Genomic DNA, 18,847 nt, shown 5'->3' on the forward strand with positions numbered 1-18,847 from the left:
GTACAAAAGTATTTGTTAGTCAAAAATAACTAAATTTAAAAGATGAGGTGAATCAAAGTATTAAGTAAGCTTTTGGAGCAGAAGTTGATATCGAAGGAAACGTATTTGGGAATGTCAAGCAAGAACTTGATTAGCACAGTAAATTGAAGAGTTTTAAAGTCAAAGGTTATCTAACAACCGTCACAGAATCGAACCAAAAGAGCGGGAACAGTTACCTATGTTTTCGCACATGTGGGGGTGTTATTTCAAAGTTTATCAGTTGAGAACATGGCTATAAATATTGGAAGACTCGAAAATACAAGGATTGGAACTTTGCTTCAGAAATTTTTCACGCACACTCACATCCTAGCGACTTTCTGAGTCTGCCTCGAGTCAAATTTCTGTAGGATTCCTTCCACTTGTTTTTACTTTTTATTTATAATTTCTATAAAACTTTACTTTTCGTGTTCAATTTATTTTTCAAGCAACTTTAAATTTCTTGTAAAATTTACATTTCAACACTTTTAATTTCTATGTCAAAAGTCCTTTGATTCAGTCGAAGGCATTTTATCGCTTTGTTTAAATTTAATGCAAACCATTTCGATTTCAGTCAATTTTACTTTCAAAAATTTTTATTTAACACCTTTTCAGTTTTCGTTTTAAATCTTGTCTGATTCGAGGATCTTGATGCACTTTTAGAAAATTGGTACTCACAAAAAAGAGGAGTATGTTTCGCTCCTAGACCATTCGAATTGAGCCACCATCGATTTGTTAAAAATCGACAAAACAGTTCTTTAGTAACTATTTAAAAAAAATTATATATGCTTCTCAAATTATAATCAACAGTACAAATTTAGTCAACCAAAATCTAAATAAAATAGTATAAACGCATTATTAATATTTACATTTACATGAGTAAAATATATTTTTATCTATAATGATATATACTTTATGTTTGATGTATTCATAAAAAATATGAATATTTATTTAATTAAATTAATTCTTTAAGCTAAGATACATAATTTAAGTACTTGATAAATAAAAGATAATTACAAATTTACAATTATGATTGAATAAAAATAAATCCATGATTTTTGACTAGATTAGATATTTAAAATTATAATTGGAAGTATTATTCCTAGTACAGTAAATTGAAAGAGTAAATATCTAATTTCATTCTTAGTCATAAAAAAGTAACGTGAATCCTAATTAAAAGAAGAAACAACACAATCTTTAATATTGTTTTTATTAGCATTAACTAGTTTTTAAAATATTAGTAGAAATTAATTTATTTAATATTTAGTGACGATTTTAAAACCCCACAAATTAACATTGGGTTAACAAAACTCATAATTAAAGTTGTATATATAAATATAGTTTGATTCCAAAATATTTTTGTATGAAATTAATATCTTTAAAAAATATTTTTATCTATATATCAACACATGATTAATAAGTAGTTGAGTAAAGATACATTCATAATTATAATAGTATACGATTTTATTTTGATGCACTTACGAAAATTATGAATGGTTATGTAGTTAAATTTATTCTTTAATATATAATTGTGATTGGATACAAAGAAAATCCGTAATTGTTTATGGATTAGATATTATAAATGAAAGTATTATTCATAGTACAATAAATTAAGATAATTATTCGTGCACATTAAAGATTTCAAAATTTAACGAATAAAATGTTCCTAGCACAACCGACTTAATGGACGACACAATAGTAATCTCTATGTACTTATGTAGAATACCGAACCCGGCATTAAAATCTTTCCCTATTAACAAAAAATTAAAATATAAATTAAAACATTTAAAAGATAAAAAAGGAAAGCAGAGTAGGAAGCAAATCAGCAACATCTTTATCTAAAATCAACACGAAAACCTGGGGTAGATTCTTCGGATACGCCATTATAAAGCTACCAAACTTAGCACCACCGTCACGTAATTCCCACTCTTCAAATATCTCTCTCTTTTTCTCTGAAACCCTAACACAAAGCACAAACAAGTGAAACATAAACAACCACCGTTTTCGCTTTTTGGGTCACTGAAGCATTTCATCGAATGGCTTTTGAGCATAACAACGACAACAGCACAAGCTACCAACCTTCGGAGCCAAGACCATGCGCCAACGGTTGCGGCTTCTTCGGCACCGCCGGCAACAGAAACCTCTGCTCCAAGTGCTTCAGAGATCTTTTTCTTGAAGAACAGCGTGCCGCTTCAGCCAAAGTCGTCGTTGAGAAAACCCTTCTCCATGGCGGCGTTGCTTCCGGGTCCTCTCCTTCTTCGGACACCACCGACTCCTCTGTGGTTCCTGCGGCGGAGCCTCCTTCTTCCTCCGCTGCCGCAGCAGCGCCTTCCGGTCCCGTGAAGCCCTCGAACCGGTGCCGTGGTTGCAACAAGAAGGTTGGGCTGACGGGTTTCGTTTGCAAGTGTGGAGCGACGTTCTGCGGGGTTCACCGTTATCCAGAGAGACACGATTGTCCGTTTGATTTCAAGGGCGTTGGACGTGACGCGATTTCTAAAGCTAATCCTGTTGTGAAAGCAGATAAGCTCGATAAGTTTTAGTTTTCTTAATTGGATTTGTATTATGATGGCTTGATCAATTCTCTTTGTTTTAGACCAGTTGAGAATTTTAGGGGGTTAGATTGATAGCTCTATTTAGGAATGAGAAGGGCTCAGTACTTTAAAAAGATGGTTTTTTTAAAAAGGAAAAGTATATGAAACCAACTAATAATCAGCCAAGAATGGAACAACATAATTAATTATAATTAATTTTATTAATTTATAATTTAATTTGTTTTTTAAATTATTGTTGACCACGTTCAAAACATAAGAGAAGATACGCTAGTGATAGGAGAGAATCACGGAACAGTTCATTAGTTGGTTCCATATAATTAATTATATTTTATTAATGCGTAACACATGAAACATAGAAATCATATCCAAAACCATCCAATTTATAAGAAAAAGAAACATCCGTGTGTCTATCAGTAGCAACATCACCGGTGCCTCTGATTTACTAGTTGGCTGATTCTTGGCTTATATAGAGTTGGTTTCTTAGCATTGTTATTTTAAAAAAGTTGTCCCGTTTATATTTGATAAATGAAATTAAAAATAGTTTTTAATAAATATAAATAATAATAATAATTATGTTTTATAAAATAATTTTTAAAATTTAAAAATATTATAATAAATATAAATAGAAGTATTAATTTAAAAATTAGTAAACATATAAAGTTATATTAGATTTTTAAATTTTAAAAAATATAAATTAATTTTAAAAATTTTTATTTTAGATATTTTTAAAAATATTTTAATCTTTTAAAAATTACAAATATAAATATATAATCTTTTTAATTTACTAAATACAATAAAAAATTTAAATTTTTAAAAATTACAAGCACTTTTTTTAAAAGTCTTACTAAACTAAGTTTTAAATAGGTTCGGTTGGTCGGGGTGTGGGTTTAGGGTGAATTGATGTTTTCTTTTTAAGGGTGAATTGATTTAAGAACGTATGAATGAATGGATGAATTTGACATGAATAGTTGAATTTGATCCATCTGTTCAATTTCAAAAGTCATTGTTGTTTGGTTTTCATGGTGTCTTGACTCTTGTGGATTATTTTTATTATAAAATAAAAAAATCATTTCTTAAAAAAAATTAAAACTTTAATTTTTAAAATTCAACCTTTTTTTATTAGGACAAGTTCGTACTCAAGTGATCGTTATAAAATTCAAATACAAAAAATAATTTTTAAATATAGTGTATTTTTATGTATTCTTATATATTTGTATAAATAATGTTATGTTAAAAAAATTATCTTTATTGTTTGTCTAATATTCAATTTTTTAATTCTTTTTAATTCAAATTGAATCAAACTAGGATTTTTAAAAATTAACAATTTTGACTATAGTATATATTTTTTCTAAATTAAAAGCACAGAAGCAATTACAAAACTTAAAAATTTGAAGTTCATTGGAGCTACAATGAATTTATGAATTTTGCTCAAACAAACTTCATAAATTTTATAAATTTTGGCGGGATATAACGAACTTGTCCCTACAAAAAAAAGGTGAATTTCGAGATATAATTCTAAAATAATATTTTTCATAAAAATAAAGTTTTTTTTTAACTTTATTCGAAAAAAAATTCCCAACTCTTATTATATCATCATGGTTGTTGGAAAGTTTTATTTATTTTTCTTTTGAAAAAGTATAAGTAAAATAACTTATAACCAGTCAACTTTAAATAACTACTATTAATAATTATTGATTTTGTATTTTTAAAAAATAAAATTTGAATAATCACCACTAGCATCTTTGCTCCGTCCAAAACGCGATTCACACTCACGCTTCTGTCAAAATCACACACACCTTCACTCGTATTTCTGCTTTAAGCACCACCTAAAATAAAGATACATCCATATAACTCAAAGACACATCCAACAAAATAAAGACACATCCACCCATAAAGACACATCCGTACGAAATGTGACCCATCCCCTTCTTGAATTGCCGAATAGCTGCAAACAACAACTCTATCAAGATCACACACACTTTCACCCGTATCTCCGCCCTAAGTACCACCCAGAATAAAAACACATCCATATAACTCAAAGACATATCCATCCAAAATAAAAATACTTCTATATAACCCAGAAGATATATCCAACCAAAACAAAGACGATGCTCATAAAGTGACAGTTCGGGAGTAACTCACGGAGGGGGGAGGGGTGGCGGCGTAGTTATGGACCGGGTCGGGCTTGGCCGTTAAAGATGCACGGCAAGGAGGACAATCAGCGCTGGTCCGAGGCTGCGACAGCGGCCACAATGGGCAGGGCCGTCGCTCAGACTCGCGTCGAGGCACCGGCAATGACGACGTGGAATTGGGTCGAGGCGGCAGTGGGTTGGTCGGCGCGGCGTTGGCGAGTACGCATGCAATCAGGTCGACGCGACGTTGGGAGGACACATGGAACAGAGCACGCGAGGGGCAGTGACGGCACGGGGACTCACGTCCTGTTGCCCATGGGACGTCGCCTGCTCGGATGGCAGCGGTGATGGAAGTCAGCGGTAGCTTGACAGCAATTGGGAGAGGAAGGTAAATAGGCGTGCAGTTGTTTTTTGAATGTTATGTGAATGTGAAAGTTGAAATTTGGATTACAAAGAGATAGATTTTGGGATGTGTCTTGGACTTTTTTTCGAATAGTTCATTAAAATTGGTTGGTAGTAGGCTAGTTGGGTGTTGGTTACCTAGTGAAGCTCTTTTCTTTTCATTACACTTTGTTAATGTTTATTGTTAATGTAAGGTATTCCTTTGAGATTAATACTCAATTTGGTTCTTAAATTTTCTTGTGAGTTTTAATTTAGTCTCTGAAATTTTAGTTGTTTTTATTTAGTCTTTAAACTTAGCAAATGTGACTCACATTAGTCTTTGAACAATTTCTGGCATACAAATATTAATGGAGTCTTGATATGGACAGTAAGATGTTACATTGAAACTTGTAAAATAATGTTGTTTTAGTTTTTGGTGCTTACATAGTCTAAAAACGATGTTAGATCACTTGTTTTAGGAGGAAAATTTTCAATAAACACAACTTATGATGTTTTTCAGCTATTTGAATACCAAAATAAAAATGACATCGTTTTACAGAGACCAATATGACATTTGGCTATTCACGTCAACGTTCCGTTAACGTTTGTGAGTCGAAAATTATTTTAGAAACTAATATGAGTTACATTTATAAAATTTGGGAACTAAATAGAAGCACTTAACATTTCAGGAACTAAATTATGACTTACATATAAGTTCAGGGACTAAATTGAGTATTATCTCTATTTCTTTGTTTTACTTTAGTGTTTCAATTTTATTGAAGTTTTATTTCTTGATATGTTTGATTTTTTGCAAGGTTCTGAAAACCGGTTCGGATCGGCCGGTCGAATCGGTTTAACCGTGAACCATTGAGCAAAACAATTTGGGTAAATAGCAAAATCGGAAATTTCAAAAACCAGATTTGAACCGATGAACCGGTCGAAAATCGGTCAGTCGAACCGAACCGTGACCCGACTGGTTTTTTGAATGCCCATCCAAACGTTGCCGTTTCATTGTTTCAGCCTCCAGAAATCCAATTAGCCCTAAGCCCTAGCCTCCAACCTTATCCAGCTTCCAGAACTTAGAACGCCTCTCTCACGCGGGCTCCTCCCAATCTCATCGAGCTCGTCGTCCCTCACCTCCATCCAGCCACCTCCTCGTGTCGCCGCTGTCGTCCTTCGAACAACCACCATCAGCTCGCTCCCTTCCCCCCATCGCGCAGCAGCCATCGCAACATTCCTTCCCTTCCATCACGCAGCCACCGTGGGAACGTCGAAGCCTCCATCGCACACCCACGCCGCCACTAGCTCTGTTAGTCACTCAGTTCGAAGGTGCTCCACCACTGCTCCTTGTCTTGGTCACTCGGTGTCTCTGCCTCCCTTTTGTTTAGCCGCTGGACTACTCCTGACGCCGTCGCTGGTTGGAGCTTCGAAGCTCACTCGGTCCCTCGCTCAGCTAACGTCTCAGACTCTCAGCAATGGAAGCATAGTTGCCGGGCTCGCCTACTGCCTCCATCGCAAAGCTCTGTTCCACCGTCGCCACCGCCATCTCTGTTCCTGCCTCCATCGCCAGCTCTCTGTTTCCAGCGCCGTATCCTTCCTTGCATTTGAATCTATAATGGAGCCTCTGTTTGATTTTGATTCTGATTTGTTTTTATTCTGAACTTTTTAATTCTGATTGTTGGTTTGATTCTGATTTATTTTTATCCTTCAGTCATCCTCCCTATTGTTGATTCTGATTTGTTCTTTGGTTGGGTTGTTCTTGATTTTTTGGTTGGGTTGTTTTTTTATTTGTTCTTGATTTTCTGGATTTAGAGTTATTTTTATTGAATTTTGGATTGAATTTTGAATTCGTGCTTGATCTGCAATTTCTGTTTGATTCTTCTTATTGTTGTTGTGGTTGAAATTCAAAATTGAAATCTGATTTTTCTTCTTCGTCAATTTCATATATTCTGGACTTGTTGATTTGTGAACTGATCTTGTGAAATTGAATTTGTGATCTGTTGTTGGATTTGTTGCTAAATTACTTATTGAATCTGAATTTTCATCGATTTCGGCCTCTCTTTTTTCTTGAATTTCTGTTGATGCTGCTGCGAGTCTTGTTCTGTTGATAGCTGAGATTTGGTTGCTTCTTGATCGATTTGTGATGGTTGTTGTTGTTGCCTTAGTCTAGCTTTAATCTCTTCCCACTCAATTTTCTATTTTGCAATTTCATTCTAGCAAATTTCTTGCAAGCTTGGACCCATATCCATCCATAACCATCTTTTTCATCTTCAGATTGTTGAGTTATTTGATTTTCCATGAAAAATAGAAGAAACCTCTCAATGAGAGCACCAATGTTAGAACTCCCTCTATGAATTAGGGAGAGAAACTCCAAATTAAACCCAAGTTCAATATCAATTCATTAATTCCTTTAATATATTGATAAAAGTCTCTTATCTATTCTTTTAAAACACTAAGTAATTCTAATGGGCAAAATTAGTACCCTTCCTAATATTAAATTGTAACATGTAGAGGATGTTGTTGCTGATGTGAGCAGGTGTTTTATTTGCCATTTTCATGTCAAGTGCATAAATGGTTTCACTGAATTCAATTTTCGATTTTTGTGCTGCTGAATAAGGCAAGGGATTGTGAATATGAATGAATGTGATAAAATTGTGAATATGAATAAATATGATTGATGACAAACTTGGAAGTTGGCATTTTATGTTTAGTTGGTTGTTTTTGTTATTTGACTTTTGAGTTTGTATTTGAATGAGATCATAACATTCTGGTTTATATAATATTTTTAATTTGGATGATATTTTAAAGTTTATATTAAACTATAATTATGTTTTAATGTGTTTATTTATATTTTATTTATTATTTTATTATAAAACGATTTTTTCAGTTCCACCACAGTCGAACTGGTTGAACTTATAAACTAGTGAACCAGTAACCAGAGCGATTCGATGACCGGTTCGGTTTTTAAAACCTTGATTTTTTGATTATCATATACGATCTTATTATGAATTATTGAAGGTTCCACTGGGCCTTTATTTTATGTTCTTTTAACGCATCTACTATTTGGCATCTCTAAAATTTCAATTATGTTATTCTAACTATTCAATAACGAATATTTTGGTTTATATTAAGAGAGAGTAACACAAGTTCTTCGTAGGATAATTTATTTATGACTAAGTGAATAGTCAACTTTTTATGTTTGTTTCGATAATTACAGGGTGACAGCAATAACTCTATAAAAACCTTTCATTCATATAAGAAAATTTAATCATTAAGTTAAATTTTTAATTTAACATTTTTATTTATATAATAGTTAAATCTATTTAGTGATATATAAATATCAAATTATAATCCAAAATTTTATCAGATTATTAGATATTATATTCTTTAATGATTCATGGGGAAGGTCGGATACCCGTAGATTACGAACAGATACAGTTAGAATTGGTATATTATAAACGCACGAATAGAGTACGGTTTAATTTTAATAAAAAAATTAACTCGCGAATAAACTTAGAGTTGAACCTAAATCCTACTTTATGCTATCCATTGCCACCCCTAAGAAGTAGTAATCGACTACCCAAAAATAAAGGAAAAAGGACAACTTCCTCTTTATTGACCATTCATAGTCAATTCACTCGTTTGCACATTAATAAAGGCTCTTTCTGTAGTTAAAAATGGTATGTCCAAAATAATAGAGGCATTCTTGTCCTCTTCTGTATCTAGTATGACAAAATTAGTAGAAAAAAGAAATGGTCCTACTTTTATAAGTAAATTCTTAACAACTCTCAAAGAAAACTTAATTGAATGGTCAGCAAGTTAAAGAGAAATACGTGTAGGTTTTACCTCATTAATTTGGAACTTTCTCATCAAGAAAATTAGCGTGAGATTGATGCTAGCTCTAAGGTCACACAATGCCCTCTGAATAGTGATGTCTCCAATGGTGCAAGAAATTAGAAAGCTTCCAGGATCTTGCATTTTCTCAGAGAGATCCTTCTGCATAATAGCATTACACTCCTTTGTTAACACCACTGTTTCACTCTCTTTCCAGTTTCTCTTGTTGGTTAACAACTCCTTCATGAACTTGGCATAAAGAGGAATTTGCTCAAGGGCCTCTGTAAAAGGAATGTTGATCTGAAGCTTCTTGAAAAGCTCTAAAAATCTAGAAAACTGCTTGTCTTTGGAGGCTTTCTGAAGCCTCTGAGGATATGACATCTTAGGCTTGTACTCAGGTGCTTTAGGCAACGCTGGATATTTCTCAAGATCAACCGAAAAAGGATTATCCGGATGTCTAGGAGGGGCGTGTTCTTCCTTGCTCTTGTCCTCCACCGGAGCTTCTTTTTCATCCGGTTCCTCACTAACCGTTGCTTCTAAACTTGATACCTTACCACTTCTAAGATGAATGGCCTTGCATTCTTTCCTTGGATTAGGCACTGTGTCACTAGGAAGAGTATTAAGAGGCATTTTTAGGTGCTTGTGACCCACTTGAATCTCCAAGTTTCTGATTGAAACTCTAGTTTCCTGCATAACATTATGAGTGCTCTTGGAGAGTTCTGCAACTATAGATTCCAAGTCAGAAGATTTTTGAGGTTGAAAAGGTGCTTCTTCTGGTTGCGAGAGCTAAAACTGATGGCTGTTGAAGTTGTTTTGATTGAAATTGCCCTAAGAATTGTTGCCAAAATTCTGTTGCCTCTGTGGTTGATTTTTCCACCCAAAATTAGGGTGATTCTTCCACCCTAAATTATAAGTCTTAGAAAAAAGATCATTATTGTAGGGTTTAGAGGAATTTTCCATCTAATAAACCTGTTTAGGAGGAAATTGCCAAAATTTTTCAGTAGCTTTGTAAGTTCTAGCCTGTTGTAAATGCCTTCTTAGAGTCCTCTCAATCTCAGAGTCAAATTCAAGAAGAGGTTCTTTGTTTTTGTTCTTACTTATAAACAAACAAAAAAACAAGAAGTGGAAATATCTACATTAGAATAAAGAGAATTTCCAATGAGGTAACTTGAGTAAAAGAAATAAAACAAAATAAACAAAATTAATGAACCTAAAAATTTTGAAAATTAATAAGGGAAATAGGCTAAAACTTTAAAAATAATAAAAAAACAAAGAAAATTAAAATAAAGAAACTAAGGGAACACCAAACTTAATTCCAAAAAGTAAGGGAGAAATTTTAAATCAACTTAAACCAAAGAATAAAAAATTTAAAGAACAAAAATTAAATAAAATTAAAGCAAAGAACGTCTAATCTAAGCAATCAAACAACGGGTAGTTGTCAATCACAGTCAATCCCCGCAATGGCGCCAAAAACTTGGGTGGATTTAGAAAACCACAAACTAACTGTCAAGTGCACTGGGTCGTACCAAGTAATACCTCAGGTGAGTGAGGGTCGATCCCATGAGGATTGATGGACCAAGCAACAATAGTTGTGTGATTTACTTAGTCAAACAAGCAAAAAGGAGTGTTTTGAGTTTAAATTGCATTAAATAGTAATTAGAGAAATTAAGAGAGCAAATAGCAAATTGGTTGTGAGAAATAATGTGAGAAAACAGTTAAGGTTTTGGAGATGTTCAAATTTCAGGATTAACAATTCTCATTAACTATATTGATTATGCAAAGATCCAATACATAGAAATCTTTAAGTGATTAGACTTTAATTCCTTGGTAATTTAATCCTCCTCTAACTCAATTAACAGCTAAATCCTTGGTCACTTAATCTAGTTAGAAGGCTTAAGTTCTGTTACGGCCCGGCCCAGAATTAGCACGGGTCGACCCGATCCAAGCGTTACCCGACCCGGACACGCGCCCTACAACCGACCCGGACACGCGTCCTGTACGGCTCACACACGTGCTGCAGGACAGCGTCCTTGGGAACATGGGCCTGTCACATAAGGGGCCCACTACTGACATATATATAAGGGGAAGATTGGCTCTTCCCCCGAGGTACGTCATTTTCCCTCATCCCATTATTCTGCCCGCCTGCACATTGCTGACTTGAGCGTCGGAGTGTCTTTGCAGGTGGCACCCCCCCTCGTCCGTTCACCAGAACAAGTGCTCGCTAGCTCGGCAGACCCACAATCAGCCCGACCAGGACTAAGACATCCTCACCTATCCACCCTTGCATCTTCTGTCCACCCGACCTGTTCGGAACCCGACGAACGAACATTGGCGCCGTCTGTGGGGACGTCTAAATGGAAGTTGTACTAGGTCCCGGCGACCAAGGCCGGGCTGCCGGAGCGGAGGGGGCAGCCTCCGTCGCCTCGCAAGGGGGGCGGCGAAGGTCCCCCCATCGGCACACGAGGACACGACCCTTCGGAGGAACGGGCGGCGATAGCGCCATAATAATGCAAGAGCTACGCCACAGAGTCCAGAACCTGGAGCGACAGCTTGCCGACCGGGAGCGGGACGGACGGTCTACCGATCCGAGCTACACCCCGTCTCCCGGGAGCGAGGAGGAAGACTCTCGCCGAAGCCGCCCGCGGACGGAAGCGGAGAGCTCGCGGGAGGAGTCACCCATAGTGAGGAGACGAAATGACACGATTATCTACTCCCGCGGCAGACCGACCCATCGAGCGACAAGAGGTCGCGAAGACGGAAGAACACGACAACCTGTGATAATGGGCGCCACCCCCGTTCCACCGATCTATCCTCGAGGGGCTGCCGAAACACTTCGACAAGCCAACGGACATGAGGTACGACGGAACTCAAGACCCTCTAGAACACCTCACGGCCTTTGAGGCCAGGATGAATCTAGAGGGAGTAGGCGACGAAGTAAGATGCCGCGCCTTCCCGGTGACCCTAGCAGGACCAGCGATCAGATGGTTTAACGGCCTCCCTCAAGGTTCCATCTACAATTTCTCAGACATCAGCCGCGCATTCCTGGCTCAATTTACAACGCGAATAGCAAAGGCCAAGCATCCTATCAACCTTCTCGGGGTAACCCAGAGACAGGGAGAGCCGACCAGGAGGTACTTAGATTGGTTCAACGACGAATGCTTGGAAATCGACGGCTTAACCGACTCGGTGGCCAGTCTCTGCCTGACGAACGGCCTCCTCAACGAGAACTTCCGAAAACACCTTACCACGAAGCCGGTTTGGACAATGCATGAAATCCAAACGGTGGCCAAAGAGTACATAAACGACGAGGAAGTCAGCCGAGTAGTGGCTGCCAATAAGCGGCAGTCCGGTTACGGCCAGGCTCGTCAGTCCGGTGATGACGGGGAGACAGCAAAAGAAAAGGCTAGGGAGGAGGCATCAAACAAAGCACCTAGGCCGTTTCCTCGAGTCGGGAAGTTTACTAACTACACTCCGCTCACCCTCCCCATCGTGGAAGTCTATCAACAGATAGCTGAAAAGGGAATTCTTCCGAAGCCCCGACCACTCAAGGACCGCACGGGTGGAAACAAGAACCTTTATTGCGATTACCATAAGGGATATGGCCACCAAACACAGGACTGTTTCGACCTGAAGGATGCATTAGAACAAGCGATAAGGGAAGGAAAGCTAGCAGCGTTCTCCCATCTCATCAGGGAGCCGAGAAGGCGTTATCGTGAGCAAGACGAGGAAGGCAAGACACGCTCGACCAAGCGGCGACAGGAGCCCGAAGACGGAGACCACGGCCTCACTGTAATAAACGTGGTAACGGCAAAAAACACTGCACCGAAGTCCCGGTCGGCACACAAGAAAGACGCCAAGGTTCTGGAGATCTCATCTCCACCGGTGCAGAGTACCAAAAAACCTCCGTCCATTTCTTTTGGCCCAGAAGACCAATGGTTCAGCGACGCCCCGGAAAACCCTCCCATGGTCATAACGGCCAGAGTGGGAACCGGCCTCGTCAAACGGATCCTTGTCGACACAGGAGCTGATTCAAACATCATGTTCCGCAATGTGTTCGACGCACTGGGGCTGAAGGATGCCGACCTGACGACTCACCAGCACGGGGTTATCGGGTTAGGCGACCACTTCATCAAACCAGACGGAGTCATTTCCCTACCAATCTCGGTGGGACAGGTGCAAGGCCGAAGATCGGCGATGGCCGAGTTCGTAATCCTCCGAGACTCCACAGCCTACAACATCATCTTGGGAAGAAAAACAATTAATGATTTTGAAGCCATAATCAATACCAAGCTGCTAGTTATGAAGTTTGTCACCGATGATGGATCCATAGGGACCATAAGAGGAGACCTCGAGACGGCGGTCGCTTGTGACAACGCCAGCCTTTCCCTCAGAAAGAAGTCCAAGGAAGCATCTGGCGTATTCCTAGCCGACCTTGACGCCAGAGTTGAGGACAAGCCGAGGCCGGAACCAGAAGGGGACCTGGAAAAATTTAGCATCGGTGACGAAGGGGAAAAGTTCACTTTCATTAACAAGAACCTCCCACATGAGCTGAAGGAGCCTTTGATTGAAATGATAAGAGCCAACAGGGACTTGTTCGCATGGACACCAGCCGACATGCCGGGCATAGATCCACAAATCATCTCACATCACCTAGCCGTCAAGCCGGAAGCACGCCCAGTGGCTCAACGGAGGAGAAAAATGTCGACGGAAAGAGCAGAGGAGGTAGCCAAACAAACGGCCGGCCTCCTAGAAGCAGGCTTCATACGAGAAGTGGACTACTCGACGTGGCTCTCAAATGTGGTACTGGTAAAAAAGCACAATGGCAGGTGGAGAATGTGCGTGGACTACTCTGACCTTAACAAAGCATGCCCCAAAGATTGCTTTCCCCTCCCCAATATAGATGCACTCGTCGACGCTGCGGCAGGGTACTGGTATCTGAGTTTCATGGACGCCTACTCCGGTTACAATCAGATACCGATGCACCGACCAGACGAAGACAAAACGGCGTTCATAACGCCAGGAGGAACTTTCTGCTATAAGGTAATGCCATTCGGCTTGAAAAATGCGGGGGTGACATATCAAAGGCTGATGAACAGGATATTCCACGACCTCATAGGAAAAACGGTTGAAGTCTACGTGGACGACATCCTGGCAAAAACAACACGACCTGACGACCTCATAAACGACCTGGCAAGTGTATTTGCGTCCCTCCGTCAACACGGTATGAGGCTGAACCCCCTCAAGTGCGCCTTCGCCATGGAAGCCGGCAAGTTCCTGGGATTCGTGATAACCCAGAGAGGGGTGGAAGCTAACCCGGAGAAATGCCAGGCAATACTGCAGATGAAGAGCCCGGGCTGCATCAAGGACGTTCAGAGGTTGGCAGGGCGATTGACATCACTTTCCCGGTTTCTCGGGGCTTCGGCGACAAAGGCCCTGCCATTTTTCAACCTCATGAAGAAAGGGATGGCGTTTGAGTGGACACCCGCATGTGAAGAAGCCTTTCAGCACTTCAAGGAAATCCTGGCGGCACCTCCCGTTCTCGGGAAGCCAAAGGACGGGGAACCACTATACCTATACCTCGCTATAACAAGCGAAGCCCTGGCCGCAGTTCTGGTACGGGAGGACGGAAAAGCTCAACAGCCAGTCTATTTCATAAGCAGGGCCCTGCAAGGGGCAGAATTAAGATATAGCAAGTTGGAAAAGCTAGCCTTGGCCCTCCTAACTTCCTCAAGAAGGTTAAAACAATACTTCCAAAGTCACCAAGTGGTCGTCAGAACGAACCAGGGGATCCGGCAAGTTCTCCAAAAACCTGACCTAGCGGGAAGAATGATGACTTGGTCCATCGAACTCTCTCAATATGACATACGGTACGAGCCCCGGCAAGCCATCAAGGCGCAGGCCATGGCGGATTTCTTGGTTGAAGTAACAGGAGATCCAGGCGAAGACATGGGTACACGGTGGAAGCTCCATGTGGACGGAGCCTCCAACCAGACCCTCGGAGGTGCCGGGATCATCCTGGAAAGCCCGATTGGGGTTGTATACGAACAGTCGGTTAGATTCGAATTTCCCATCTCAAACAACCAAGCAGAATACAAAGCCCTCATAGGAGGCTTGACCCTAGCGGCGGAAGTCGGCGCAAGAAGACTGGAAGTGTGCAGCGATTCCCAAGTCGTCACTTCCCAAGTAAACGGCAGCTACCAAGCCAAGGACCCCCTGTTGCAAAAGTACTTGGAAAAGGTTAAAAGCTTGAGCCAAAAGTTCGAAGAGGTCACGGTCCAGCATGTACCCAGAGAAAGGAACACACGGGCAGACCTCCTATCAAAGTTGGCCAGCACGAAGCCAGGGGAGGGAAACCGGTCTCTCATCCAAGGCATGACGAGGGAACCAGCAATTGCACTACACACAACAACCCTGAGTTCTTCATGGCTAGATCCCATCGCCAACTTCCTAGAACACGGCCAAGTCCCTGGTGATGAAAAAGATGCGGCAAAACTAAGAAGAGAAGCGGCAAAATACGCCGTCATCCAAGGACAGCTGTTCAGAAAAGGGCTTAGCCAACCCCTCCTGAAGTGCCTACACCCCGACCAGACGGACTATGTCCTCAAGGAAGCCCATGAGGGCTGCTGTGGGCACCACATTGGAGGCAAAGCCCTAGCAAGGAAGTTAATCCGAGCTGGGTACTACTGGCCGTCGATGATGGCAGACTCCAAAGAGTTTGTCAAAAAATGCATAAAGTGCCAACAGAACGCCAACTTTGCCAAGGCACCGGCCTCCGAGTTAAGCTTGCTAACGACCTCCCGACCGTTCGCTCAGTGGGGAGTCGACCTCTTAGGGCCCTTCCCAGTCGGCCCGGGGCAGGTCAAATATCTCATAGTAGCGGTTGATTACTATACCAAGTGGATAGAAGCCGAACCTCTGGCTAGCATATCCTCGGCCAATTGCAGAAAATTCATGTGGAGGCAGGTGATAACACGATTCGGCATACCAGAAGTCGTCATCTCGGACAATGGCACGCAGTTTACTGACAAGAAGTTCACAGAATTTCTCAGCGGCCTGGGTATAAGGCAAAGGTTCTCTTCGGTAGAACACCCTCGGACGAATGGACAAGTGGAGTCCGCCAACAAGGTTATCCTTTCAGGGTTGAAAAAGAGGTTGGACAATAAGAAGGGTGCTTGGGCCGACGAACTAGCGTCGGTCCTCTGGTCTTACCGAACAACCGAGCAGTCCTCCACTAAGGAAACTCTTTCCGATTAACGTACGGGTGGATGCGGTAATACCCGTAGAAATCGGAGAACCAAGCCCACGACTTCTTTTGAAAGGGTGGAGGAAGCCGTAGAAAAGGACCTGATAGAGGAAGCCCGAGAAATGGCCCACTTGACAGAAACGGCGCTAAAACAAAGAATGGCTCTGCGCTACAACACCAAAGTGCTCAAGAGAGAATTCGAGCCAAACGACCTCGTCCTAAGGAGAAATGATATCGGCCTGCCGACCCCCGGAGAGGGCAAGCTAGCGGCAAACTGGGAAGGCCCATATAGAATCAAAAAGTGATGGGAAAAGGAGCCTTTAAGTTAGAAAAGCTTGATGGCAAGGAAGTCCCGAGGACATGGAACGCGGACAACCTTAGAAGATTCTACTCCTAAAGGACGGAGCGACATGCCGGCTAATCTAGCTAAGTAGTCAACTACCCCCGGAGAGGGCAAGCTAGCGGCAAACTGGGAAGGCCCATATAGAATCAAAAAGTGATGGGAAAAGGAGCCTTAAGTTAGAAAAGCTTGATGGCAAGGAAGTCCCGGACATGGAACGCGGACAACCTTAAGATTCTACTCCTAAAGACGGAGCGACATGCCGGCTAATCTAGCTAAGTAGTCACTTGACGTTATAGTAACTTTCAAGTCCTTTATGTGGTTACCGAATAAGATATACTTGTGCAAATTCTCCACTCTATTTTATGTCCGTTTTTCAGATAAATCATCTTGTCATGACTAGCGACGACACCTAACCCGGACTGATCACCCCGGGAGGTCATCAACTACCGTTGTAACGAACAACTACACGAGAGCCCACGGGCCGACGGTATAACAACTATAAACCAAAACGTTGCTAGAAACGATAACGCAATCACACAAGAAAACTTTATCGACAACACGAGCAAGCGACTAAAGTCATTGTTCACAAGCCAAATTAAAACGCTAAGATTAATTGTTCATAGCCAAAACGGCTAAACCAAGACTGTTTACAAGCCAAAACAAAACGCTAAAAACGACGAAACAAAGAGTTCATTCTTGGGAACATCGACAACTTGGCCATCCTTAATAATTTTGAAAACACCGATTGCCGACGTATCAAACTCAGGGGCAACAATTTTAATTTGAGCCTTCAGGGCTTCTTCGGTACCCAAAATCGCGCCTTTACCCTGTTTGACGACGTCTTTGTACTTAGCCTTCCATGTTGCCAGTTCGGCCTCCACGGCCTGCTTCTCCTTCTCGACCTCGGCCGTACGCTTCTGCGCCTCACCGACTTGTTTCTCCAATGCCATCTCACGCTCGACCAACCGTTCAATCGTCGCGTCCGATTCTTTTTGCTTTTTCTCAGCGGTTGTGGCCTTCTGTTCGGCGGCAGTGGCTTTCTGCTCGGCAGCGGTGGCTTTCTTCTCGGCGGCATCCAATTTTTCTGAATATTGAGTCAGCTGGTCCCGAAGAGCTTCAACTTCACTTTTCAACTCATTGTTGGCCTTTCCACTAGCCTCCAACCTCCTGCGGAGGGACTCCATCCCGGACAGCTCAAACTCGGCCTTCTGGGCTATCACGGCGCCCCGCAGGAGTGTTCGGTACATCCACCTCGCCTGCCCGGCAAGGGATGACTCGTGGAAGTACTCCTCAGTGCCAGGGATCAATTGGGTATCTATGAAGTTGCTCGCATCAAAGTTCCTCTCCATGACGGTGAGGACCCCTTCAGGGCTTGACGACGCCGTAGAGACTTTCTTCCTCTTTCTCTTCAGGCCGGAGACTTCTACCACCTCCTCCTCATCATCCGGAGTGAGCACCGAACAATCCGGTCACCTCACGGATAGGGGAAACGTGGACCGCCTTGCCACCTTCTACCGTGGCGCCCTGAGCCGAGGTTCCGATCCCGTCGGTTGCGGCCCTCTGCTCGGGAGCATCCTGGCCCTCCGGAGGAGCATCAGGTCTCTCGGGGTAGGCTGCTCGTCACCCTCCTCGTCTCACCACCGGCAAGAAAGGTTTGAAACAAGTCGGCAAGGCCCGTCACCGACGCAGACATCCACGCAGGAAAACAAGAAGGTCGGTTAGTCGCCACATAATATCAATAAAAGGAAAAAGACAAAGGGCAAGTGAAAAGCTCCTCACAAATAATTACGGCCGGACTCCCTGTCACCATGAGGAGATGGGGATTTACCGGTTCTTCCCAAAACTGCGTTTAGCACCTCGGCAATCTGCTTATCTACTGCCGACATGCTTTTATAATTTACCTTAAAACTATTGGCCCCTGCCCCGAAGCTCCAATAAGTCGGGATGAGCCGTACCCCCTCCAAAGACAACCAAAAAGGGTGACGACCTTTGGCCGGGCGGACCTTAAAATACTTGTCCTTAAACCCATGGTAGGAATCTTCGAACAAACCGAAAATCTTCCGACCTTGGGCAGCACGGAAGGACATGAACCCTTTTCTATGTTTCCCCTCCTTGGAAGGGTTCGTGAGGGTGAAGAAAAAGAGGAAAACATCCACAGACACCGGCAGTTCGAGATATTCACAGACCATCTCGAAACAGCGAATCGAAGCCCAACTGTTCGGATGCAACTGCGACAGTGACACGGAAATTCGGTTTAAGAGCGCCATTTGAAAGGCGGAGAACGGAATGCGAACTCCGACTTGAGTGAACATAGCTTTGTAGAACCAAATCCAGTCGGCGACCTGGC

At 41.6% G+C, this 18,847-nt stretch overlaps 2 protein-coding genes across 2 annotated transcripts; one reads left to right on the top strand and one right to left on the bottom strand.

Moving 5' to 3' along the window:
• Nucleotides 1-1,800: 1,800 nt before the first annotated feature.
• LOC130961325 (zinc finger A20 and AN1 domain-containing stress-associated protein 7-like) lies at nt 1,801-3,072 on the top strand. Its single transcript, XM_057887147.1, has one exon. It carries the CDS (start codon nt 2,052-2,054, stop codon nt 2,553-2,555), a length of 504 nt encoding a protein of 167 aa, XP_057743130.1. The 5' UTR covers nt 1,801-2,051; the 3' UTR covers nt 2,556-3,072.
• A 5,827-nt stretch (nt 3,073-8,899) lies between these two features.
• Nucleotides 8,900-9,544, bottom strand: LOC130979704 (uncharacterized). Its single transcript, XM_057903230.1, has one exon. It carries the CDS (start codon nt 9,542-9,544, stop codon nt 8,900-8,902), a length of 645 nt encoding a protein of 214 aa, XP_057759213.1.
• Nucleotides 9,545-18,847: the final 9,303 nt, after the last annotated feature.

The sequence above is a fragment of the Arachis stenosperma genome, chromosome 1, assembly GCF_014773155.1.
Source record: "Arachis stenosperma cultivar V10309 chromosome 1, arast.V10309.gnm1.PFL2, whole genome shotgun sequence".
Lineage (NCBI taxonomy): Eukaryota > Viridiplantae > Streptophyta > Magnoliopsida > Fabales > Fabaceae > Arachis > Arachis stenosperma.

What these genes read in the sequence shown, in the direction of transcription:
- LOC130961325 (XM_057887147.1), top strand. Translation starts at nt 2,052, where the DNA reads ATGGCTTTTGAGCATAACAACGACAACAGCACAAGCTACCAACCTTCG.
- LOC130979704 (XM_057903230.1), bottom strand. Translation starts at nt 9,544, where the DNA reads ATGCCTCTTAATACTCTTCCTAGTGACACAGTGCCTAATCCAAGGAAA.